Source organism: Staurois parvus, unplaced genomic scaffold (genome assembly GCF_062004578.1).
Source record: "Staurois parvus isolate SC_StPar_1 unplaced genomic scaffold, SC_StPar_1.0 ptg000652l, whole genome shotgun sequence".
In the NCBI taxonomy this organism is placed as follows: Eukaryota; Metazoa; Chordata; class Amphibia; order Anura; family Ranidae; genus Staurois; species Staurois parvus.
Genome location: NW_028318448.1, coordinates 3,398,643 through 3,426,378, shown reverse-complemented (window position 1 = coordinate 3,426,378; position 27,736 = coordinate 3,398,643). Strand labels below are relative to the sequence as shown.

General features: G+C 38.6%; 1 protein-coding gene across 3 annotated transcripts in view; it reads left to right on the top strand.

Moving 5' to 3' along the window:
* The window catches only part of MLIP (muscular LMNA interacting protein), a 335,874-nt gene that overhangs the window by 248,052 nt on the left and 60,086 nt on the right, over positions 1-27,736 (top strand). For 2 of the 3 annotated variants that reach the window (XM_089694147.1, XM_089694145.1), the window contains 2 exons: positions 1,451-1,495; positions 9,381-9,509. In XM_089694147.1, coding sequence (XP_089550273.1) covers positions 1,451-1,495; positions 9,381-9,509 — 174 coding nt within the window. The remainder of the gene's footprint in view (positions 1-1,450; positions 1,496-9,380; positions 9,510-27,736) is intronic. The other variant, XM_089694146.1, reaches the window with a different exon arrangement.

Below are 27,736 nucleotides of genomic sequence, written 5' to 3'. Positions count from 1 at the left end.
TGCAGGGACTTATAAAATTACATTAGTTTAACTAAGGCCTAATAAGAGGTTAAACTATTTTTATTCTTTTTTTACAACGACAAAACAATACAACCCTCAGCCAGAGGGTTTCTTGTAACAATTGTCAACGATTACAACTAGCCATCATAGTAGTCTTTTGACAGGTTCGCTTAGAGTCATTCAAGCTTAAGGTTCACATTTTTGCGGCGTTGTGGCCCATGTTCACACAGACATTTGAATCAGCTGCTGTGCCTGTGTTTCTTGCAACAAAAAGGTTCCTGTAGCATTTTGAAAATGCAGCGGCTGGGAAATTGCATGGTGCTTTTGATAGCTGTGTTTTTAAAGAGCAGAGTATTTTGGACGCAGGTGGTTGTGGGTGTGGGAACAGTTTTGAACCTAGGCTAAATATGATAAAAAAAGAACAAGCCTCCAAAAAATGTGTGTGTTGTGCTCACAGTGTACAAAGTCCACTCTCTTGATAAACTACTATATACTGTATGTATATACACTATCTGAGTATTCTCCAGTGATAGGCAATAAAAATTGTGCAGTGATGGAGTCCAACTGCTTCAAATCACCTCTTTTCAAGGAATGGGAGGGGCACTGCGTATTCATATCTGTTTAATTTATGTGTGCATTGAGGAACAGTAAAAGAGAATACTGCTTGCCTCACAATCCTCCTCCTATTTTATGTAGTGACAAGAAGAGAACATTAATGTCGTATGAGGTGTTTGCACACTACACATGACAGTCTGCTGTATTTCAATGTTGTGATACAGACTTTGCTTGTGCAATGATGGCGGCAAGGAGTTGAGGAGGAGGGGAATTTCATCATCAATTATGGCAAAAAAACCTTCAGTAACTGAGCAGACACCCTCTGATTTGCTTCATCTTCCCTGAGCCAAACAACAACAAGATCCAGCTGTCATGCCTCTACCACTGCACAGTCCCCCAAGGCAACTATGTGTTTTTGAAGACCAATACAAATGCATACTAATGGTAGCTGACAGAAAGACTGTGATGCAGTTGCAGGAGAGGTTTGTGCCCAAGTTGCCCGCCAATCATTACAGAGCCGAAGGCAAATATCTCTCATGCCTCTGTGCTGGGCTTGGTACAGACTGGAAGACATGAAGACTACCTGCACTCAGGGGGTTGGGGGACTTTTTTTTAAAGTGATGTCCTTTAACTGTTTTTATAGCCATCCAGAGTTCAGTAGTATTTCAAATAAATATTATGCTCTTGCATCAAAGTGGTATTAGACAAGATTCCCTGTTTTATTTAGCAAGAGTTGGTGTTTGCTATGAAAAAAGTTTTAGCAAGAATAAATGTATTTGTAATAATATTCATTCATCTTCTAGTTTTTTGCTATGTGGTTCCTTTGTTGATTTAGTTTGTTATTTTAACTTAAGTTTTTGCATAGCAAGATTTAATTTTTATCTTATATCCACAGGCTTCGATTCAGCAACGAGCAAACACAAGAACAAATAACCTACAGGTTTGTATTTTATGTTTTATTGAGCCTTACTTTGTTATCAAAGCAACCCACACTAATAATAAGCAATTTCTAACCTGGTTAAACCATAAAATTGGAGAAAGTAATTAAGGTTGCAGTTATCAGAATAATCATGCAGTGGAAATAAGTAGCCTGCTGTGACCTTAAAACAAGTTCAAATCATCTACTGATTCTGGAAATGAAATATCACTGCAACCATTGCTCTTTTTAGTTAGCTCAGCAGAGTAATAACATTAGTAAATCCACATTTAGCATTTACATGGCCATTGGCATCCTAAAATGACTATGTATTAAGTTGCTAAGCAAAATTTTTCCTTTGTATAAATTTGTGAGGTTGAATTATTATGTGACATTTAACTCGCAAGGTCTTTGAGTGTTATGTAGCTGTAGTCACTAAAGAGATGTAGAGAATGCATAAATGACATATACTCTAAACTCTACAATTGTCTGCCTTTGGCAGATGGATTGGATGAAGTACAAATGTATGTAAAATGTTAATATGCAATTTAAAAAGTTGTGGATCGGCAATATACTTTGCCCTTGTCTTTTCCTGCTGAATACATGTTTTCAGGTGCTGGGAAGCACTGCCAGTTTAACCACTTCAGCCCCAGAAGGTTTTCCCCCCTTCCCTGACCAGGCCATATTTTGCTGCCCATGGAATGTGTTGCTCTGCCATTTTTTACTCCAAAACCTAGAAAATATATATAACCGGCGTGAGAATTTTTCCCATTCAATAGCGTTCAGCAACAGCCCTGAAGAAAGGAGAAGGGGCTTGATGTACTTGTCATCACTCTCAATAAATGCCTCTTAATCTATCATCAAAAGTGCATTCTTTTGGACATCAGACACTCATTCTTTTCTATTACTCCAAGTATACATGTGGAAACTACCTCAGGGCCGCACCAGAAAGGCAGCAGCCCAAACCCTAAGAGGGTTTAGCGCCAATATCCACCATTGGGTACAACTGACTGGAGGGACATCTCCCTACCCACCCACGCAACCACCCACCTATGACCAGTGACTGATCCAGTCAGTCCAGTGCAGTCTTCAGCACAAACATATTTTGCAGTCTTCAGCACAAACATATTTTGCTATACGCCACTGTGCTATTTCCACTGGTAATTGCGTGGTCTTGCAATGCTGTACCGAAACATAGTTTATGTCCTTTTTTCACATAAATAGAGCTTTTTTTTGGTGGTATTTGATCACCACTGGGTTTTTTATTTTGTGTGCTATAAACAAAATTAGACTTTCTGTTATAACAAATATCCAACAAACTCAAAGTTAATCATAAAATAAGGCCAAAATGTATTCTGTTACATGTCTTTGGTCAAAAAAAATCCCAACACGTGGTTTGTGTGAACGTTTTAGCATCTACAAACTATGGTATATATATTGGAATTTTTGCAGCTTTTTGCCGCTGAATCTTCTAAAAACAAAATTTTTCAACAAAAATCTATTGAAAGGAATTTATGCAGCTTTTACTTTCTGACTGCCTATCACATTTTTTGAGGTGCTAAAATGCTAGGGCAGTAACCCCCCCCCAAAATGACCCCTTTTTGGAAAGTAGACACCCCAAGGAGTTTGCAGAGAGGTACAATGAATCCATGGAAGATTTTGTTTGATTTTATTTTTTGCCACATATTTTTAGAAAATTACAGAATTTTCTTGTACACAAAGTTGTCACTTATGACGGGTATGGGGATACATGTGAGAGACTTTTTTGGCAGTCCAGCCACATACAGGCCCCCAAAATCCAATGGCCACCTTCAGGCTTTCAAAGGGCATATTTCCTCGTGTCACTCCATCACTACCTATAACAGTTTCGGAAGCCCTGAAATGCCAGGATAGTACAACCCCCCCCCCCCCCCCCACCATGATCCTTTTTTGGAAAGTAGACACCCTATGGAATTTGATAAGAGGCATGGTGAGTATTTTGAAGATATCATTTATGTCACAAAGTTTTGAAAAAGAAGAAAAGAAAAAATGCATTTTCATTTTCTTTCTTAATTTTCCAAAAACTTGTGGCAACAAATGAGATTTGCAAATTACTCACTATGCCCCTTAGCGAATGCCTTGGAGTGTCTACTTTCCAAAAAGGGGTTATTTGGAGGGTTGCTTCTACTATTCTGGCATTTCAGGGCCAACATTATAAGGCTATGCCACACGCCCCCAATCTTTTGTTTACATGAAAAAAAAGATTTTTTTTGCTAGAAAATTACTTTGAACCCCCAAACATTATATATTTTTTTACAGCAGAGGCCCTAGAGAATAAAACGGTGGGTGCTGCAATTTTTTACTGTCACACAGTATTTGCGCAGCAATTTTTCAAATACAAATTTTTTGGAAAATACACTTTTTTAAAAATTTTAATGCACAAAAACAGAATATATTGCCCAACTGCTTGATAAAATATAAAAGATGCTGTTATGCCAAGCAACTAGATACCAAACATGATATGCTTTAAAATTTCTCACTCTCGTGCAACGGCGACAAGCTATGTACATTTTTGATATCCATAGGCTAAGTTTAAAAGCCTTTACAGTTTACCACTTTATATTTACACAGGAGGTGCTAGAATTACTGCCCTCGATGTGACATTTGCAGTGATACCTCACATGCATGGAGCAATCACTGTTTCGGGCACTGGACCGAAGCTTGTGTTTGCCTTTGCGTGCAAGCATGGGGGGGGGGGGGGTGATAAAATTTTTTTCAATTATTTATTTTGCTTTTTTGATTTTTACACTGTCCATTTTATTTTTTTCCTTTTTTGATCACTTTTATTGTTATCACGAGGAATGTAAATATCCCCTGGGATAGCAATAGACAATGACAGGTACTTTTTTCTGGGAGATGTGGGGTCTATTAGACTCTAGATCCCTCCTCTGCCCTTAAAGAATCTGCTCACATAAAGATCAGTTTGATCATATGCTTTCCCAATTGTAAAATGGCGCTGTTTATATCCAGCAAAACCAAAATGATGAAATGCTCACTGCTTCTGGTTTCTTAGATCATAGAAATGATTGGAACCATTGCAGCTGCATTCTCGGGTTCTCCAGTGGGATGGGAGAGCCTGAGATATCTGTGGAAGGCGTCGGGGGGTGGTCCCTTCTCATTGCTTGTAAATGTGATCCAGCGGTTAATTAGCCACTAGGATTGCTTTTACATTAAAGCCAACCACCAGCTGAAAAAAATGATACCAGGATAATTCCTGTAGCTGCAGCTCCAAACCCCTAAATGATTGTTCCACAAGATCTATCGCCACACTTCCACCTAACAATACAAAAATATATTTCAAGAGGGAAATTAAATCAGCCAGTGTATCCAGTTAGTAGCATCAAATAACCACCAAAAGAGGAAAGAAATTAGCCATACATGCTTACCAAGCTATTCAGTGTCACATAAAGAAACACCTCCAACCAGAGAAGCCAGAAACAGACTGCAATGATGTCCAAATATCTATCTATCTAAGTGTGATGCAATTAACTCATGAGAAGGGGATTTGATCCACCTGTGCCGCCAATGGGAGATAGTGTGGCCCATGCTGCCAAATGATGACAAAAATGGTGTCTGTATGTGGCCACCCCGAAATCCGTGAGGGAGAAAATTTCCCTTGGTGTCCGGTGCCATCCCTATCACAAATACGTGACGTCATGACGACACCCGGTGTGAGGACGTGCATCACTCTTGCACATGCGCAGTATCCCAAGACATCCGGGGACGATCCTAAGATGTCGCTGGCATGGGAGATAGCCCTGTAGAGGTGCTAAGATGGAGAACAATACTCTGTCCACACTGTTGAGGGCCTAGAGCAGCCTAAATGGGAACAATACCCATACCCCGTGCTGAATGTCTATCCCAAAGGTCAGCCATACAGCCAGAACGCAGTGCCACCCTAAAGTCTATCTGAAAAATAGATGATATTAGTATGACTGAAGCAATATACATTGCTCAAAAAAATGAAAGGAACACTTTGAAAACACATCAGATCTCAATGGGGAAAAATATGCTGGATATCTATACAGATATGGACTGGGTACTGTGTTAGGAACGCAAGGATGCCCCATCGTTTGATGGAAATGAAAATTATCAACTGTTGCAAATGTGCGCAACAGAGACCCCCATTTTGTTAATCTCCATTTTCTCCCCTCACTCTCCTTCCCCCCTCCCTCCTCACTCTGAGAGTCACAGTGACAGTGTATGTGTGTGTTAAAAAATGTCACAGGAAGGTCATATGAGCTATAAAGGCCCCCCAGGGAGCAGTGGCCTAGCTGTTGGAGAACCTGTGCCATTTCGCACCTCGGAAGAGATAAAGCAAGCTTTCTCAGGAGTTGAGAGAGATTCCAACCTAATAAAACCTATTCAGCATAGGTGACAGAATCAGATAACAGGTCTCAAAATCCATGTTTCCCCTATTTCTCATATCTTGGAATATGAGAGACTTACATAAAAACCGGACATATCGTCAGATGGACGATGAACAGGCAAACAGTTTGATGGGGAATTCGCCTTGTCTCGGACACACAGGAAAGCAGAAAAATAGATCTCGCGAACTGTTCAGTGTACACTTTCATAATTCATATCTAATCAATCCTCAGACTTGTCTGCATAATAATATACCTGCGGGTGGGATGTCACTGGTGCAGATGGAAAGTTATAGGCCAAAATATGAGTTATGGGAGATTTTTGCTCTAGTTGAGGCATCCACCCATATTTCCACGCCCTAAGCGGAGATTGGTCCTTGACTTCAGAGCCACCCCCTGCTGGGGACTACAAAACAGGCTGTCAGGCCTAAGAGTGGGAAGTTGAAGAATTCTCCCATTAACCATCATAACATAAGGAGATCAAAGCACCCTTCTGCTCTGAAACTTGGATCTGCTAACCCAGGACTTTGGCAAGTACTTTAACCCTTTCACCTCTCTCTGATATCTCTTTGCTGTGCTATGGTTCTTTGTATATGTATATATATATCTTAGGTACATCTTTTTCTGTAAATATTTTTATTGCACCCATTTGAAATTTTAGTAATAAAACTGTTTCTATAGCGCTTTATTGCAATTTACGAATTCCTGCCTCTAAAGAGAACGCTACTGTGTTTGTTTAGACCTCTGTATAACCGGCCTGCGGACTGTTTTATACAGACGATTATCTCAATCATTATAGTGTTATAGCTGATAACGCAGAGTTTCCTCTTTCTCTGTACAAAAAGGAGGTGGTGGCAGTGTGAAGGGTTAATTGCGTAATTAACCTGACCCGGTAACAATCGCCCAGGCTGCCGGTACATTAATTGTGGTCCATTAGCTGGAAAATCTTTGTGCAGGGGGCAGCTGGGTGTGGCATTGTTATGCATGTCACATCGTGGTTCTAGATCGGCTAGTCCTTCGGTCATGAGTTTGGTGAGAAGGTCTGGGGTCTGATGCCACGATCGTGACATCAACCTACAGAGGACTGAATTCAAAGACACCTTTAAAATCAAAGTGAAAAAATTATGCAGCAGGCTAATCCATTTTGCTGAAATTTCATTGCAGCAACTCAAAATGGTACTCAGTAGTTTGTATGGCCCCCACATGCTTGTACGCATATAAGGCTCCTAATGAGATGAAGGATAGTGTCCTGGGGTATTTCCTCCTAGATCTGGACAAGGGCATCACTGAGCCATTTAAATGGTATCAATTCCTTCATCTTCCAGGAACTGTCTGCATACTCTCGCCACATGAGGCCAGGCATTGTCATGCACCAGGAGGAACCCAGAACCCACTGCACCAGCGTAGGGTCTGACAATGGCTCCAAGGCATTCATCTTGATACCTAATGGCAGTCAGGGTGCCATTGTTCAGCCTGTAGAGGTCTGTGTGTCGCTCTATGGATATATCTCCCCAGACCATCACTGACCCACTACCAAAACGGTCATGCTGAACGATGTTACAGGAAGCATAACATTCTCCACAGCTTCTCCAGACCCTTTCACATCTGTCACATGTGCTCAGGGTGAACCTGCTCTCATCTGTGAAAACAACAGGGTGCCAGGGGTGGACCTGCCAATTCTGGTGTTCAATGGCAAATGCCAATCGAGCTCTATGGTGCCAAGCAGTGAGCACAGGGCCCACTAGAGGACGTCGGGCCCTCAGGCCACTCTAATGAAGTCTGATTCTGATTGTTTGGTCAGAGACATTCACACCAGTGGCCTGTCGGGGTCATTTTGTAGGGCTCTGTTCCTCCTTGTACAAAGGAGATATCGGTCCTGCTGATAGCTTAAGGACCTTCTATGGCCCTGTCCAGCTCTCCTAGAGTACCTGCCTGTCTTCTGGAATCTCCTCCATGCTCTTGAGACTGTGCCAGGAGACACAGCAAACCTTCTGGCAATGGCACGTGCCATTCTGGAGGAGTTGGACTGCCAGTGCAACCTCTGCAGGGTCCAGGTATTGCCTCATGCTACCAGTAGTGACACTGACCCTAACCAAATGCAAAACTAGTGAAAACAGTTAGAAAAGATGAGTAGGGAAAAAAATGTCAGTGACCTCATCCTGTAAAACCATTCCTGTTTTCGGGGTCATCTCATTGTTGCCCATCTAGTGCACCTGTTAATTTCATTAACATCAAAGCAGCTGAAACTGATTAACATCCCCCTCTGTTACTTAAATGAAACAGATCAATATCCCAGGAGTTTAATTGACTTGATGCTATACTCTGAATAAAAAGTGTTCCTTTTTTGAGCAGTGTATTTACATTCCATGATCTAAATAATATATACAACAAAATGTATATAAAATACATATATAATAACAAGCTCTATTTGTTTGAAAAAAGATAACAAAATTTTTTACGGGTACAGTGGTGCATGACCATGCAATTGTCATTCAAAATGTGACAACACTGATAGCTGAAAATTGGCCTCAGCAGGAAGGGTGTAAACATGCCCAGTATTGAAGTGGTTAAACATAAAAGAAAGTATTTGCAGTTGATGTTTAAAAAACTGTTAATATGATCCACCTCTACTTGCATCTTGGCTCACTGTTATAATCAAAGATTTGGGGGAAATGATATAGCCACGTGCTTGGATTTCAAAGTTCACCATTAATTTAATCAATATGGTGTATTGCAAGCTCGTAATTTTCATTAGTAAAAGATAAAAGACTTTTGTAAAAAGATATCTGAAAAAGGTGGAAAGGCACATAAACCAGTTAGATTTCTTGTTTCATTTTCTCAGTAAATGAATAGTGAAACTTTGTTAGTAGCAGCATGCATATGGTCCACAGTTCTTCAAATTATCTGGCTCCAGAGTTAAACATCTGCACAATTATATATCATGATATGTGGCTGCATACAATATTAATAATCCAATCACATAAATGTTATTTTGTGAATATATGAAAGTACCACAACACAAGCATAGATGTATATTTGGGAGCAAAGAAGCAGCACACAAGCAGAACATTTTTATTATGTGTGGTGTTATATTGATTTCCTTCGAGATACTGTGATGTCATACATACAGCAAACATATTGGGGGAGATTTACTAAAATTCAAGAGTGCAAATTCTGGTGCAGCTTTGCACAGAAACCAATAAGCTTCCAGGTTTTATTGTCAAAGATTAATTGAACAAGATTAGGTTAGAAGGTGATTGGCTACCATGCACAGCTGCACCAGATTATGAGTGTTCCAGTTTTAGTAAATTTCCCCCTTTGTGGTATGATGTTTGGAGTTCATAAGTTTGGATTACATTTTAAGTGATGATGTGAATCACACAGGGACATACTGTAGGTTTATTTCTGTGACTGTTGCAACACCTATTCCTAAATGAGTTGTAGGTATGAGTGAATGATAAGAATAAAAGATTCATGCAGTATGTGTCTCATTTTTTTTCAAGAAGACAAGACCTGGGGTGATTCGTCCTATTTCATTAAAAATAAGTGCAAAGGAAAATAAGGATGGACCTGTTTCTCCCTTTGACTTTCAGCAAATCTCCATGCCTCAATACAGAAAAGAGACATATTTTGTAAGTGACCTCAATGTTTTTTCAGTTTATTCAGTGGAAGATTAGTTATCACACTTCATATATTAAATCATAATTTCCAAATTTACATGTGAATAGTTTCATATCCTTCAATATCTGTACCGTGTTCATCCCTTTAGGCAAGAATGAGTCATTAAAAGTATTGTTTAAAAAATATCTTTCTGGCACGGGCAGCAGATTTTCTTCAAGAATTTGATGTTATTTTGACCCAATCATTTTTCCTTCTATCCTGACAAGTCCCTGCTGCAGAGAAACACCCCCATAACAGGATATTACCAGCTCCATGCTTTACTGTAAGAATGGTATTATTTGGATGGTGAGCTGTATTGGATTTCGACCAGACATATTGTTTAGTGTTGAGACCAAATAATTCAATTTTAGTCTCATCTGACCAGAACACTTTTTCCATGTGGCCTCAGAATCTTCAAAGGGAATTTTGGCAAAGCCCTGTGGTGACTGCATGTGTCCTTTCTTAGGGAGTGGCTTTTTTCCCTCCCATACAAGCCACATTGTAAAGAATTTGTGCTATTGTCACATGCACACAATGACCACTCTTTGTCAGAAATTCCTGCAACTGCTTCAGAGTTGCTGTAGGCGTTTTGGTAGCCTCTCTGACCAGTTTCTTCCTGGCTCTTTCATCCAGTTTGGAGTAACATCCTGATCCAGGGTCTGTGTTGTACCAAATACCTTCCACTTCTTAATAATTGACTTCACTGTGCTTCTATGCATTGATAATGCCTTTGAATTTTTTTTGTATCCATCTCCTGACTTGTGACTGTCCATGAAGTTATCCCAAAGATCTTTTGACGGTGCCTTGTCACCCATAGCTGATTGTTTATTTCAGTGGCACTACCAGGGACTGAAATGCTCCAGGAAAGTTCTTTTCATGCTGAACTAATAAAAATGACCACAGCTGATCACAGTTGAAAGTCAAATGGCTTTGTGTGCCACTAAGAAGGTGATTAGCTACACCTGAGTTGACAAGTCATTATTAAGGGGGTGATCCTTTTTCCAACTCAGTGAATCTGTTTTTGAATGTTTTTTAATAATTTTTCTGACATGATGGTGTTATATCTTTCACTTGGATGTTATAAGTTGCACTTATACAGCTGGATAAAACAAAAACAGTGGCTGTCTTCATTTCAAGATGCAAAGCAACAAAATGTGATGAGATGAGTAGAAAATCGTTTACAAATATGATTGCATTTGATAAAGATCTGCCGAACAAGTGTGTGATAATGCCATCATTGATGCAAAACTTTTCCCCCCACTTGTCATTCGTGGACAACACAAAAGGTGCATTTTTTGTCAATCAATTACAGGATAAATGCTTGTGCTCATATGCACTACGATTTATTGTGTTATTCTCAATCAATTCTGCTATTCATGCTTTGGAAATCGTTCACTCATACTAAAAAATTCCAATATCACTGTTGTTGTTTTTTTGTCATAAACCTTTGCATTTCAAGAATCAATATGAGCCCACTAACATTAAAAAAAGTTGAACGATCAGGAGTTTCAAACAGAATTTTAAACTATTTTCTACTTATCTGTGGCCAGCTTTTATGTCACTTTATACAAATATTAGAAACATTGTTTCTGCCCTGTTTAGACCCGCTTCTTAGTTTGAACAGTGTTTTTGGAGAATTTGATTCTTCTAAAGTAGGAAAACTCAGAAATTGCCAGGCGAAAGCTTGCTTTGAAAATTAGCAATCAGTTTTCTAGGGAAATCTTTCTGTAACTGAACACGTGTAAAGTATAGCAGTGTGTCAATCAGTTTTCTAGGGAAATCTTTCTGTAACTGAACAAGTGTAAAGTAAAGCAGCATGTCATCTGTATTTAGAGACCCCCCTTTACCCTTTGCTGCCAGCCTAAGGTTAATGTAATAGGGTGATCTCCAAAATACGGTAGCTTTGACTAAGGTTAAATACATATCTGGTATTCCAATTTCAGATAAAAAGCAATAATAACAGTAGGTATCTAAGCAGCAGTACTGTTGAGTAATCTCTTTTATTTTTGATATGTAAATTGGTGGTAATCCCAAATGTCCTTAGGATCACACATGCATATTGTCTTGCATATTTGATAAATAATATTTGTGACTTTACCAAACCCAATGTCTATTTGACCAGAGCAGATCAGTAGTAAAGCAATAATATTTATTTAACTGTTTTAACTTTTTATTAGCTTAGGGTCACAGATAATCAGAAGTGACTTCAAGGGTCAAATAGTTTTAATTTACTACTTTTGGCAAAAAAAAGTTGTATTTTATATGAAATTGGTATTCCAGGTGTGTTGCAATTGGAAAAAAAGTATCTTGCAGTCGTTTAGTCTTTTGATCACAATTGCATACTATTAGTAAAAAACCAAAATATTTCTGGACAAGAAACACCTGTGATTTTGTACAGTACTATTTTTCCTACACAGATTAAGATTGAATTTAGATTAATCAGGTTTGACTTTACTGCTGATGTGTTGCACATACAGTTAATTCTTCCACTGTGTGCAGGATGGGTCGGGTGAAACCAGTGTTTTATTAGGAATGGCTGTAATAAACACAGAAAACCCTTAAGAGACCGGATGAGACCGGATGTTCATTGTAATCAAGGTCCTCTACACATTACTAAACATTTCCATATACATTAAAAAAGTATTTCCATATGCATTAATAAACATCTTTAATCGCAATACTGAATATCTAGACCTCTGCAGATATGCTATTAACCTATTCTGCATAACAATAGCGTATTACAATAGAGAAATCACATTCCCTGTATGTTAGCGCCAAATCACATACCTACGATATATATACACATTCATGCTGCGAGTAGTCTGATTGCATAATAGTAGCAGCGACATTTACCGACCACCAGGGCACATGTTAAGTCATTTTGTCCTATTTATCATGTTAAACAGGCTCCTGCTTACCTGTAATAAACACAGAAAACTCTTAATGGCATGAGACTGGATGTTCACTGTAATCACAGTCCTGCAGGAAACAAAGTGTTAGACTTTCAGTTCCCCCCTTCTGTTTCCTTCTGTTATAAACAGGATGTAGTTCTGCCATCTTGAGGTGATACAATAAAAATGCAATCACAAGTATTTTCAATTGACAAACATAGATTACTGTTATATTAGGTATTAGGCTTTGGATTTTAATTGTATGGGGCTGCCTATTTTCTACACCTCTTACAGATGCTTGATAAGAAATTCTCCCTGTTTTATTGTACATTACTGCAAATTACTTTTGTCTGAAAGTTCGCCCTTACACAAAATCCAGAATCCTATTATGTGAGTAATAGATGGTAATTGCAGTATACATTTTAATTATAAGAACGATATTGTATCCCATGCCCATTTTATCACTATGAAAAAAAACACACACATATCTGCCTCTTAAAGGAGTCAAAAGTTGAATAAGTATATTAAATTAAATTAATAAAATTGAAAAAAGTACTTTTCCTTTAATTGTTCTGAAAAAATTTGCTAGTATCCACTTGGTACACTATTAGAGTGTAAACAAACCAAATACAGTATGTTTTACATGTAAGTGCAATGTCAAATAGTTAATTTCTTTTTTTAATGTTCTTTCAGTTAAATCACAGTAGTAAGGTCCAGTATCCAGTAAGTGTCCAGAATTTAGGATTTTTGCTAGAATCCTCACTAGGTCTGGTACAAGTGACCATATAACCCCTATCCTGGAGTCCATACACTGGCTATTCATCAGGTTTTGCATAGACTTTAAGATTCTCTTGCACACCTATAAAACGTTTCATGGCTTGGCACCCCGTTATCTGTCTGCACATTTATTAACTTACCCCCCCTCCCCCTCCTAATCTCAGCTCCTCAAATTCTGGTCTTCTGTGTGTTCTCCCTACCTACACTTGACAAAGCCTTCTCCTGCTATACCCCAAAACTCTGTTATTCACTTCCACAGAACATCAGAGAGTCACATTCAAATCAAATCTGAAAACTTTTTTATTTAGACAAGCTGTCACGTACAGTGGGGATCGAAAGTTTGGGCACCCCAGCTAAAAATTTGTATTAATGTGCATAAAGAAGCCAAGGAAAGATGGAAAAATCTCCAAAAGGCATCAAATTACAGATTAGACATTCTTATAATATGTCAACAAAAGTTAGATTTTATTTCCATCATTTACACTTTCAAAATAACAGAAAACAAAAAAATGGCATCTGCAAAAGTTTGGGCACCCTGCAGAATGTATAGCATGCACTGCCCCCTTTGCCAAGCTGAGACCTGCCAGTGTCATGGATTGTTCTCAATCATTGTCTGGGAAGACCAGGTGATGTCAATCTCAAAGGTTTTAAATGCCCAGACTCATCTTACCTTGCCCCAACAATCAGCACCATGGATTCTTCTAAGCAGTTGTCTAGAAAACTGAAACTGAAAATAGTTGACGCTCACAAAGCTGGAGAAGGCTATAAGAAGATAGCAAAGCGTTTTCAGATGTCAATATCCTCTGTTCGGAATGTAATTAAGAAATGGCAGTCATCAGGAACAGTGGAAGTTAAAGCAAGATCTGGAAGACCAAGAAAAATATCAGACAGAACTGCTCACAGGATTGTGAGAAAAACAATTCAAAACCCACGTTTGACTGCACGATCCCTCCAGAAAGATCTGGCAGACACTGGAGTTGTGGTACACTATTCCACTATAAAGAGATACTTGTACAAATATGGTCTTCATGGAAGAGTCCTCAGAAGAAAACCTCTACTACGTCCTCACCACAAAAATCATCGTTTGAACTTTGCAAATGAACATATAGACAAGCCTGATGCATTTTGGAAATAAGTTCTGTGGACCGATGAGGTTAAAATTGAACTTTTTGGCCGGAATGAGCAAAGGTACGTTTGGAGAAGAAGGGGCACAGAATTTAATGAAAAGAACCTCTGTCCAACTGTTAAGCATGGGGTTGGATCAATCATGCTTTGGGGTTGTGTTGCAGCCAGTGGCACAGGGAACATCTCACGAGTAGAAGGAAAAATGGATTCAATAAAATTTCAGCAAATTTTGGATGGTAACTTGATGCCATCTGTGAAAAAGCTGAAGTTAAAGAGAGGATGGCTTCTACAAATGGATAATGATCCTAAACACACCTCGAAATCCACGGGGGATTACATCAAGAGGCGTAAACTGAAGGTTTTGCCATGGCCTTCACAATCTCCTGACCTCAACATAATTGAAAATCTATGGATAGACCTTAAAAGAGCAGTGCGTGACAGACAGCCCAGAAATCTCAAAGAACTGGAAGACTTTTGTAAGGAAGAATGGGCAAAGATACCTCAAACAAGAATTGAAAGACTCTTGGCTGGCTACAAAAAGCGTTTACAAGCTGTGATACTTGCCAAAGGGGGCAGTACAAGATATTAACTCTGCAGGGTGCCCAAACTTTTGCAGACGCCATTTTTTTGTTTTCTGTTATTTTGAAAGTGTAAATGATGGAAATAAAATCTAACTTTTGTTGACATATTATAAGAATTTCTAATCTGTAATTTGATGCCTTTTGGAGATTTTTCCATCTTTCCTTGGCTTCTTTATGCACATTAATACAAATTTTTAGCTGGGGTGCCCAAACTTTCGATCCCCACTGTAATTGTCCTTTTTTTTACTTAGTTTTATCATGTGTATTTCTTGTGTTTTCCTTGTAAAACACTTTGAGCAGATATTGTACCTTTAAAGACGCTATAGAAAATAAAGAGTATTATTATTATTATTCACAGTAATTGACTTTTTTTTAGGTTTCTTAGGTCAGTTGCAGTATTGTCACACTTAAAGTGGAACTTTACCATAACAACTTGCTAAAAAATAATGTTATTTAGCGAGAAATATACATTTCACATGAATAATTATGTTACCAAAATTAATGTGTGCTGCAAACTGCCTCCAGTATTGCCCCTGTTTTTTTTTGCCGTTAGTATGCTGAACCCCAGAGTGCCTGAACAGCATGAAATCTTTAGGCTGTCAGCAGATCAGCCTCTAGAAGTTTGGCACAGAGCCTAAAAATAGACTGAGCATGTGCAGAGCAGGGTGAAACAGTGGGGGTTATTTACTAAAACTAGAAAGCACAAAATCGGATGCAGTTCTGAACAGAAACCAATCATCGTTCAAGTTTTATTGCCAAAGATTAAAGTGATACTAAACCCTGGACTCTGCACTCACTATATCTGGCCTCCCATTTTACACACAACATGAAAGTGCAATTATTTTAGTAAATATAAACGGAAAAATACCTTTTCTCAGCAGCAGTTAGAGCAGTCTTGTGATTTCAGCAGAGCACTGGTTAAACCTTGTAGGAGGAGATTTCTTTCTGCTCTAGGAGGATGTGAAACCTCTGGCCCTCTGTCTGGACAATGCTGATTGACCCTGTGCTGATCACATGCACCCTCCCAAGAAAAAAAACCTCTCTAGAAATACACACCAAACTGAGCATGTGAATGTGACCACACGTTCAGTCTGTATCAGGTGGTCATTTCAACAAGAGGGGCAGAGAAAAGAGGATCAAACACAATGCAGAGGATTAACTGCTTAGGTTCCACAGTGAGTATAACAAAGATGCTTTACTGCATATACAGACTGATTTTACTGTTGTGGGTTTAGTAACACTTTAATTGAACAAGCTCAAGTTAGAAGCTGATTGGCTATCATGCATAGCTGCATCAGATTCTAGGTGCATCAGTTTTAGTAAATCTCCCCCAGCGCATTACTGTTTTACATTGCTATATCTGCAAAAGGGACTAGCCTGAAGTGATTTAGTAGGACTTAATTTTGTGACTAGAACTCTCCTTTAACTTTGCACATCTAAGTTAGACTACAAGCAGGTGTTCCAACATACACTTCCACTATAGTTACAACAGTAAAACTGTGATGTGCAACCGCCATAGGAGCATAGACATGTCCACGAGAAGCTTGTATAAAACGTCTAAGGAATGTAAAACTACTTGAGTTTCCCTATTGGCCAGTACAGTTGCCCATTCTTTGGGCAACAAGTAGTGGGGCTTTGGTGGTGAGAAGGACTGAGCTTGACTACAAACAGTCAAAGGAAAGATTTGCATATAATATTAGCTGCCTGCAACTCTGGATCTGATGTTAATTTTGACGTGCAGTTTTCCCTCAAGGTAATATCTGATGTACTCGATTAACATATTTATATGAGCATGTTTGAGATAGGTTTACTTCAAAAGTTGTCTTTAATTGCAGGAATTACTATACATTTTAAAATCCATTATTACAATATGTATTATAAAAAAAATAACACTTGCACTGTGGGATGTAATATATATTTTTAATTAAGCAAATAAAGAAAATAATAGATGTATTACATTTAAATGAGTATAGCTGCTGGCTACAGGTTTGGGAACTGTGTAATACTTATACATCTAAAAACTGAATTATTGTTCAGTTAACAGGATTGACTTGCCCTTAGGATGAGGTAGGTAAGATTCTATTCCATTTACATTAAGTTACAGTAGACATTCCAATAACATATTTCACATATAATTGCTTCTACATTTTCATTCAAGGTACTGAAAAAGCACAGTTTTATATTCTTATAAAAAGTCCTCAGGAAATCTAAGTTTGAATGAATCCCCTTGTAATTGTATGTTTTGTGTGAAATACTTGTTCTCATTGGCAGGTAAAACTAAAATGACAATACTTCAAATAAAGATTATTTTTGAAGAAGCACTTCAAAGAATGAAAGCCCTGTTATGCCGTGCTCAATAATAGGTTTTAAGAACAAATACAGAATATCCTTTTATAATTAAGTATGTAAAAAAAATGCAGGTTGCTGGTTCCAATGCTTTTTATCCTCTGATTCATACAAACAGCTAAATTGCAACCATTTCTCTCTTTTTTGCCTCTGGTTCCAAAGCACTGCCATGTTGGAACGCCTGTGATCCACTCAGAATGTTGAAAATCAATGAAGATGGCCAGAGGTCTGCAGCAGAATATCTGGCATTCTCCCAACACTAGCAGCATGATGGCAGTGATCATGAGGCCCAGTCCTTTGCTCCATCCTCTCCCTTAAGCTCTCTTCTGGTGAATGATCAACCAGACCCAGCAGAGCCAACTCTACTACACAGAGACCATTAAAATTGTAGCACCTCCCTAACTTCCCATAGGATGTGCAAAATTTGAGGGAAAAGCTGCAGCAACAGAAGAACGTAGCATGAAAATGCACTCTTGCCGCTGTATGCACCAATCAGGGAGTCTTCCCACCAGAAGTGGGACTAAAATAGGAGATACAATAGAGAAGACTCCAAGCTGAACGGGGGCCTGTTCACATGTTGGCATAGCTTAGTCACGGTTCCCATGCACCAGCTGCCCAGACTCTGCCCCTGTTTAACCCCTTCCTGTGTCCATGGAGGATTTAAGCCTGACACACACATACTGTACATTTCAGGCGCTTTTCCAATCAAGGTGTCTACATTATCTTGGCAAGTCAGTTTTGAATCTTCTCAATTGTATCTCCAGTTTTACGCATACTCCCCTCCCTCTTCCAGCTGGGATTTTAACACTTTATTTCTACCATTCCCAGCAGAATATGTAACTTAATTTTGCCTCTTTCTGCTTCCTTTTCTCCCTTCTTTCTTTCTCTGCCATAAAATACTTTGTTCTCATTATTCTTAGCTGTCAAGTCCACATGAACTTGGTCTGCACTTTTTTCAGACTCTGCTCCAGTGTCCCTTCCATTAAGCTGCTGCCCCCTCACATATTTGGACCCTATAGTTAATAATAGACCCACTTTGCAGGAATACCATATTGTTTATGGATTGTATGAACTGTTTTTTATACTACACATTTGCTGTGTATTTGTGTTTTTTTGTTATTACAATTTTCCTTTTTTTTCGTGTTGACTTGTTGCTTTTCTTTACTTTACTTTTCTTTTGTTGTTGTGTTGCCCTCTTGCTGTAATAAGAACAGTTTGATTTTTGCTTTTTTCCTCTCTCTTTACACATTTATACATAGCTTTTAACATATTTTAACCCCTTGGCGCCTGCGCATCCCTGCCCTTTGCCACATGTTTTTGAACTGTCATGAATGAGTTAGTTTTTTGACAGCTCAAGATAGTGATCTGTGATTGGCTGGAGCTGGTCACAAGGTAAAGGGTGCTGTGATTGGCCCCATGTATCATGACAGCTGTGAGCCAATCACAACTCACTAGGAGGAGAAGCAGAGCTGTTATGAATGAGATTGATTCATAACAGTTTTGCTTACATTGTGATCATGTGATAGCATAGCCCAGCAATTGCGGGGGGGGGAGGTTCCGCGTGCCAGCTCGGGCGTGCAGCGCCCCCCCTGTGTTAGTACAGTGTACGGGTACGCCGCACTTTGCCTTTAGCTACCACCTGGCCGCAGTACATTGCGGGCGGGTGGTCGAGAATCTGCATTTTTTCTGCTAGAAAACTACTTAGAACTCCCAAAAATGACATATTTTTTTGAAAGCAGAGACCCTGGAGAATAAAATGTGGTTGTTGCAATTTTTCATGTTGCATTACATTTGTGCAAACTTTTCAGGAAATAAACACACTTTAACGACTTTTCGTGCACACAGACACAATATAATACCCAATTTTTGGTAAAATATAAAAGTTGATGTTATGCTGAGTAAATAGATATCTAATATGTCACACTTTAAAACTGCACACACCCAAAACAGCAACAAACTGCTGTATTTAAAAATCTCCATAGAAATTGCTTTAAAAGCCATTACAGGTTAACAGTTTAGAGTTAAAAAGGATGTCTAATGCTAGAATTATTTTTTCACACTTCTATTTATTCATTCGTTTATTTATTTTAAATCAACTTTATTACTATCAATGGCATGAACAACATCTCTTGTGATAGCATGGGTTATGAAAGGTCCTCTTTACTGACAGATCTGGGGTCTATTAGACCCCAGATCTTTTCTCTGTTCTCAAAGGTATTTGATCAAATTGAGACTGATTGTAGCGATCAAACAATAATATCTTTAGTGGAGAAAACACATAAAAATATAAACCCTCTCTACTTTATCCAGAACTAAAAAAAAAAACATTTAAAGTTGGGCTATAAAGCTTGCTTTCAGTTTACAAAGCAGCTTCAAAGAGCACTGGGAGTCCATTGTGATTTGTGTATCCTTGCATGAAGCATTTATTGTAAAAGATAAAAAAAGAAAAAAAAGTTAACAAAGCGACTAAAATTGACCCGAATTGATTATAGCGTGGATAGTCTTTAGTATAAATGTAGTACATTAATCAACTTTGTCTGCATCTAGGGAATTTACCAAATAATGTATAGATTACTCATTAATCTTATCTTAAATATTCCTGTGTAATGCAAGTTTATTAAACATTTACTAAAATGATACCTCTTAATAAGGATCTGAGGCTCTAAAACCATTTATGAATGGTGCATTTTTATTAAAGCAGACCTTGCACTTATTCAGTATGACTGCCATCCCCCTTCCTTAAATTCTGTATAAACAATAAAAAAAGAACATATAGATTATAAAAGCAGTTTTAATTATTATTAGATACAATATACTTCACTTTAACTATAACCCTATATACTATACAGTATAAACTTTATAATTCTCATCAGAATGCACCAAGAACAATTAATTACTGTCTTACTTTTTTATTTGCACTAACATCCACATTTTCAAGACAAGCTTTTGGGGAGTACCCCCTTCTTCAAGGTCCAACCAGAATGTACCCCAACCCACTGCAGGGTTGTATTTTTGCAAGATTGTGAGTGCCCAGCTATCCAAGAAGGCAGCAGTTAGGCACAATGACATCACCCACTCCCCCAGGAGCTTCAGTAGCCAAGATAAGAATACATTTTTTTTTTCCTTTTTCTTTTTTCTTTTTAGTAGTGTAATATTGGGTAATTTAGTTCAGTGGTAGAAGCATTTGTAGTGATTCTATGCCAGTCCAAACTGTGGTTTTAAAACTTGCAATTTCACTACTATTAAACTTAAAGATAGGTTTGAAACAGAACAATTTGCCTATAGAGGAGACTTTCACCAGCAAAACCGATAACAATGAATGCTGAGCCACCTGGTTTACTCTTTAGCAGCATCGCTGCTAATTTCACTGGTCCCTCAGACCACCTTACCCAGTTCTCCTGGCTCACTCAGCCTTTTAATTGCAACACATTGCTGCACAGGCCAGCTCTTGGCCTCTCAATAGGGGTTTTCCTGACACCCTGGGCTCTCTCACTCCTCTGAGACCTCCAGATTCCCTCAGTTACCTGGACTTACCCTGTCGTCCCGGATATCTCAGTCACCCAGACTCGATTAGCTATCTTAATTTTCCCAGTCCTATGGACATGGAATCTTTCTTCTAACATGGAGTGCTGTCTTTTGAGTAAAGTACTTCTGTCTCCTAATAGGAGTATACACCTGTCTTTAAACAGTAGCCCTGAACTATACCCAAGCTGTGCACACCAGCACACTCCTCCTGCTGGTCTTTTGTAAGGCCTGGACTCCGGGTTGGAGATTTCCTCCCTCTCAAAATGCTTCAAAATCACCAATGGCATTAAGATGATCAATCTTTATGTGGATTGCTGCTAAGAGGAAAAGTATGGTGCTACACAAGCCAGCTCCTCATGGGAGACTGCAGTATAGTTCGATAGAACGTGGGCTAAATGTTGGAGTATAGCGCCATATGGCTTATGTCTGATTGACTATTTAACTCATTGTGACCGCCTCACATGCCTGTCTTCCATCAGCGCCTCATTTGGTTACTATTTGCACTTGCCGTTTCCTTTCTTATTCCTGCTGTATTGTGTCTTCTTTTCAGAGGGATCAGAGCGATTATATCTTTTATTCCTAGTGGAATGTGATTTATTTTGGACTATCAGTAACCCACGTTTGGTGGGAGATTCAACCGTCATTGAATTATCCCTCTGATTTCTTTGCTAATTACCTGCCCCTGTGCTGTCTTAGTCCCAAGCTGTTAACAGCTGCAATCTCCTAATGTGTGAAAAATGCTTGTACCAATAACATAATCCTGTGAATAACTTCACTAAAGCTAGTACATACTATGAGTGTTTTCTGTTCCACCATGAGTATTATCATTTGATATCTGGGATATAGACAGGATTGGATAACAGCACGGCCCATCTGCTGTTGTACTGATTTTTGCCCTAAGCTATTAACCGCTGCATTCCCCTAATGTGTGGAAGATGCTTGTACCAATCAACATGAACTTGTGGATGGATGGCAACCTTCCTAAAGATAGTAGTACATATGAAGAGTAAACAAAAGGAAAAGAGAGAATGCCCAAGCTCATGGTGCAGATATCTTTAATAAACAATGGTTAAAAACAAACATAAAAGATTGCACTCACAAACAGAGGCTTGTGTTTAGCATGACATCCATCTTAATTGCTTGATAGCAGCTCTCTGAACTGATAGCTTAAATGATCCAGTCCTCAGTGAACATTGCATGTGCACTTGTGCAGGCACAGAGCTCCCAGATGACCAGCGGTATGGAAAGATCCTCACAGCCGCTGACAGGGCAGACACAAGGGTCAGTGTGATGCAGTGATCCACAGTCCAAGGAGCAACAGCAAGACAGCATTCGTGGAGCCGAAATACAGCTCCAGACCTCGAAAAGAGACGATACCGCAGCACATTGGATGACCAAGCCGTTGCTATGACAGCGTGTTTCGGAGGGCGTAGCCTCCTTTATCAGGTCCACATGGCAAACATGATCCTTATATACAACCCCACACACAAACAATCAATGGCCCCAGGTGAACTAAATGAGGGGTTGGAAGTTAGTACTATCATATAATATTATATGGTGACAACTTCATATACAGGTGAAACTCGAAAAATTAGAATATCTGCAAAAGTTCATTTATTTGAGTAATGCAACTTAAAAGGTGAAACTAATGTATGAGATAGACTCATTACATGCAAAGCAAGATAGTTCAAGCCGTGATTTGTCATAACTGTGATGAGTATGGCTTACAGCTCATGAAAACCCCAAATCCACAATCTCAGAAAATTAGAATATTGTGAAAAGGTGCAATATTCTAGGCTCAAAGTGTCCCACTCTAATCAGCTAATTAAGCCATAACACCTGCAAAGGGTTCCTGAGCCTTTAAATGGTCTCTCAGTCTGGTTCAGTAGGAATCACAATCATGGAAAAGACTGCTGACCTGACAGTTGTGCAGAAAACCATCATTGACACCCTCCATAAGGAGGGAAAGCCTCAAAAGGTAATTGCAAAAGAAGTTGGATGTTGTATCAAAGCACATTAATAGAAAGTTATGTGGAAGGGAAAAGTGTGGAAGAAAAAGGTGCACAAGCAGCAGGGATGACCGCAGCCTGGAGAGGATTGTCAGGAAAAGGCCATTCAAAAGTGTTGGGGACTTTCACAAGGAGTGGACTGAGGCTGGAGTCAGTGCATCAAGAGCCACCACACACAGACGGATCCTGGACATGGCCTTCAAATGTCGTATTCCTCTTGTCAAGCCGCTCCTGAACAACAAACAACGTCAGAAGCGTCTTACCTGTGCTAAAGAAAAACAGACCTGGTCTATTGCTCAGTGGTCCAAAGTCCTCTTTTCTGATGAGAGCAACTTTTGCATCTCATTTGGAAACCAAGGACCCAGAGTATGAAGAAAGAATGGAGAGGCACACACTGCAAGATGCTTGAAGTCCAGTGTGAAGTTTCCACAGTCTGTGTTGATTTGGGGAGCCATGTCATCTGCTGGTGTTGGTCCACTGTGCTTCATTAAGTCCAGGGTCAATGCAGCCGTCTACCAGGAGATTTTGGAGCACTTCATGCTTCCTTCCACAGATGAGCATTATGGGGATGCTGACTTCATTTTCCAGCAGGACTTGGCACCTGCCCACACTGCCAAAAGCACCAAAACCTGGTTCAATGACCGTGGCCAGCAAACTCGCCCGATATGAACCCCATAGAGAATCTATGGGGCATTGCCAAGAGAAAGATGAGAGACATGAGACCGAACAATGCAGAAGAGCTGAAGGCTGCTATTGAAGCATCCTGGTCTTCCATAACACCTCAGCAGTGCCACAGGCTGATAGCTTCCATGCCACGCCACATTGAGGCAGTAATTGCTGCAAAAGGGGCCCAAACCAAGTACTGAGTACATATGCATGCTTATACTTTTCAGAGGTCCGATATTGTTCTATGTACAATCCTTGTTTTATTGATTGCATGTAATATTCTAATTTTCTGAGATTGTGGATTTGGGGTTTTCATGAGCTGTAAGCCATAATCATCACAATTATGACAAATCACGGCTTGAACTATCTTGCTTTGCATGTAATGAGTCTATCTCATATATTAGTTTCACCTTTTAAATTGCATTACTGAAATAAATTAACTTTTGCACGATATTCTAATTTTTTCGAGTTTCACCTGCATGTCTACCTTTTCATTCAGCGGATGTATTGATATATTTATTTCCCCCTCTTTTGTTTTTTTCCCTTTATCATTGTTTTTTCTGATTTATGTTTTCTCTCTTTCAACCAGATGTTTATGGAATATTAGTAAAAAATGGGAAATATGAGATCGGGAGTATGCTATACTAGGGTATATGTATGTGGTCCCATAAGTGATAATTTAGATTTTTTGCATTTTAATTGTCCATCGGAGATGTGGTGTGTATATTGTATATTATATAGATATATAAATAAATAAATACATAAGAAATATATATATATATATATATATATATATATATCCTCTATATCTATCTATCCTATTCTTAAAAAACTTTTTAAAGAATTTTATACATTGGATGTGGTTCATTAATATGCTTTTTTTATTTTATTATTATGAAGGGTTAAATAGCATTGTTTAGATGTTTTTAACATTTGGTTATGAATAATAATATGCTACTAATTCTTGCTATGTACATTTGGTGACCAACCCAGCCGCTTGCCGATCATGAAAGAGTTAATCTTGCTGGATATAGCATTGGCATGTTTGTTTGTGTGTGTGTGGGGGAGGTATATGAGAATCATGTTTGTCTTGCCATGTGGACTTGATAAAGGAGGCTCTGCCCTCCTAAACATGTTGCCATAGCAATGGCTTGCTCATCCAATATGCTGTGGACCCCTCTCTTTCCGTGGTCTGAAGCTTTATGCTGGCTCCGCTGGCTTTCACGAGTGCTATCTCGGTGTTGCACCATTGACTGTGGATCATTGCATCACACTGAGCCTTGTGTCAGCACAGTCAGTGGCTGTGAGGATCTGTCCATCCCGTTGGTGATCTGGGAGATCTGTGGCTGCACAAATGCACATTCAGTGTTAACCAATGTCTGGATCATTTAAACTATCAGCTCAGACATCTGCTATCATGCAATTATTATGGACGTCATGCCAAATACAAGCCTCTTTTAAGTTTGTTTTTAGCCATTGCTTATTAAAGATAACTGTGAGCTTGTGCGCTTGCTCTTTTCCTTTTGTCTTGTCTTCATCTTACAGTACCCGCTGATGTTTGTGATAGCAGCAAAGTTCTTTGGGATTCAGTTACCTCCAATTATTTTTTAAAATTGTATCTCGAGGTTGTGGATTCACATACATAGACTATCCAAGGCATTAGCACAACTTCCAGCTGGTGAAGATTATAGTACTTGTATTAAGAATGTCTGCAGTTCTACCAGAAGTACTATCCTTTGATATCTTGGATATAGGCAGGGTAATTTAACAGTGCGGGCCCCTTGGCATACATGTAACACATTTTCTAGCTAGTCAAGCTGGTTTATTAGATGTGTTTCAGTGATTATCCGTGCTGGAACTTTTGTGTTACATATTTTCTATCTTGGCGTCTGGACATCATATGTGTGTACATTGTTTTTAAAATCACCTTATGGTGCATTTATGGTGGGTTGAGGTGAACCTAGATAATATAAAGACAATTAGGAAAGTTTTTACTCTTTTAATACTTTTGAATACAATATTCATTCAATAAATCAATCCATGTGAGCCTCATTTGCCATCTATAATCTCTTTTTTTCTCCCTACCCTGGGGATTTACCCCATGGAACTGGGTGGTCCTTTCTTTGTTCTATATAGTTTTCTCTACTTTGGCAACACTTGACAAGTGAGTAGACTTGGATATTAGTACACTAGTACTCTTTGGATACCCTAATTTTGTTCCAATATACACGTGAGCCCTATTTTTAAATTGTCTTTACAATTGCATAAAGGGAAAAGCCTTTCCCTTCTACTGTCCTCAAAATCTCCAAGATATACAGCATTTTGCTAACTGCAGGATATTTAGTCCTTCTGTTCCTACAGACCCTACAGTAATCTCTTTCTATGCAATTTACCAGCAGCACTCCCCATGCTTTCCCTATCACAGCTAAAACACATTATCAATATGGCTTCTGGGAACCCATTTGTTTATAGTGAGGAGGCTGTTTTTTTTTTTCAAAAACCCTCTTATTGACCCTTTTAGGCAGGCTGACCTAAGTTCAAAGAACATGCAACACATTATAGTTGGTTACTATGGCAAATCCCTACATTATGTATTTTGCTGCATCCACAAAACGCACACATGCAGGATTTGCAGTTTAAAAAAAAAAAAAAAAAAAAACCCTTCTAAACCAGCTAACCCAAGCGGCTCCGGCATTGGGAACATATTACATGTTCCACCCAAAAAACAGGGGGAACATGTAACATACTCCCAAAGGTGAACTTATTCTTTAAATCTAGTGCATGAATCTTCAATATTATGTACATGAGTATTTAAGTCTCTAATGTTATTCTACTTTTATATTTTAAATCCTAATCCTGCAAAAATTTCAGTGTTTCAGGGATATCATTGGTAGTTTATTGACTGATATTGTTTGGAATCTTTAAATGATATCTGAACAAAACAATTTTCTTAGTTTTGGATAGAGTAGGACAATGGTAATTAACTAACTAGATACAGTGGACCACAAATGTGACCTCTGACATGCCTAGGACACTTCACATAGCATTTGGTAGTGTTACAAAAGATTGTGAGAAACTGATAACATATAGATGGAAATGGTCAGAGACCAGGGTTATGCTACAAATTTGTTGAAGGCTGGAGACACGCTGTGGGAGACCATTAGAAATGTTATGCATCTTACACTGCATTGCTAGAGATCACCATTCTCGCTCTTTTAATTCATTGCTCGCACTACTGGCTGCCAAGAACCGAGCCACAGCTTGGGCAGCAGGGGAGTAGAACATGGTTGCAACTTCTGTAAAACTCTTTTTTTATTGGTCTCTTTGTTCAGAGACACAACAAGAAGACAAAGTAAAACTCTCAAAATAATTTATTTGACAGTTGTCATCCAAATACTTGTTCTCATCCATACATTTTTTAAGAATGGTAAGATTAATTTGATGTGTGTCATCATTTTGCTGTCATATATTGTATGTTTAAGTTAACTGCTTCTAATTTAACATTAGGTTCATTGTTATTTAAATTGTGTTGATGGCTCTGAATAAAATATTGTTGCTGGGAGATGCATAGACACAAATTGTTGTCTTTTATATTTATATTATTTTGTTGCATAAAATATTTAACAAAAGATATTGCTTCAGAAAATTTCTCTGACAGTTTTTTTTCATGAATGCCGTGTTGCCAGTAACAAATCTATATCTTTATTTCCAGAAAACTTTGCAATCCTAATAAAAGAAGAAATATATTAAGAGTTATGTATTATGAAAGCAGTTTATTATAATATCTTGAAAAAGAAAGAAAAGGAAAAAACAGACTAAAGCTCAACCTCAGTGTATCAGAGTCTGTATTGTATCCCTGAAACAGTTATGTATATAAGAGACCCAGCAAACCACTTGACACATATGAGAATTGAATAAAAATTATATCCTTTATTAGAAAACCTAGAACATACAAAAAAGTACTGTCTAACTTATAAATCCATAATTGGCCAATTATTGAAAAACCCAGTCATAGCAACTGAGGGAAAATAGTGTATTAAGCTTTGTATATAGCTTTGCTATGAAAAAGGATAAGATACATGTAGATTGGCAAATATTTATATACCAATAGGGGCATAGTAAATATACACTGTATAATTATATCAGATGAGAAGATTTCTCCTTCATAGTAGTGTTCAAAGACAGGCCACTTAGTGAGGCCAGATGCCCTTTTAAAGTTCATAAAGGGTTCATATGATGGAATATGCTGTAGAACCCCATATAGACAATATAGAGCCAG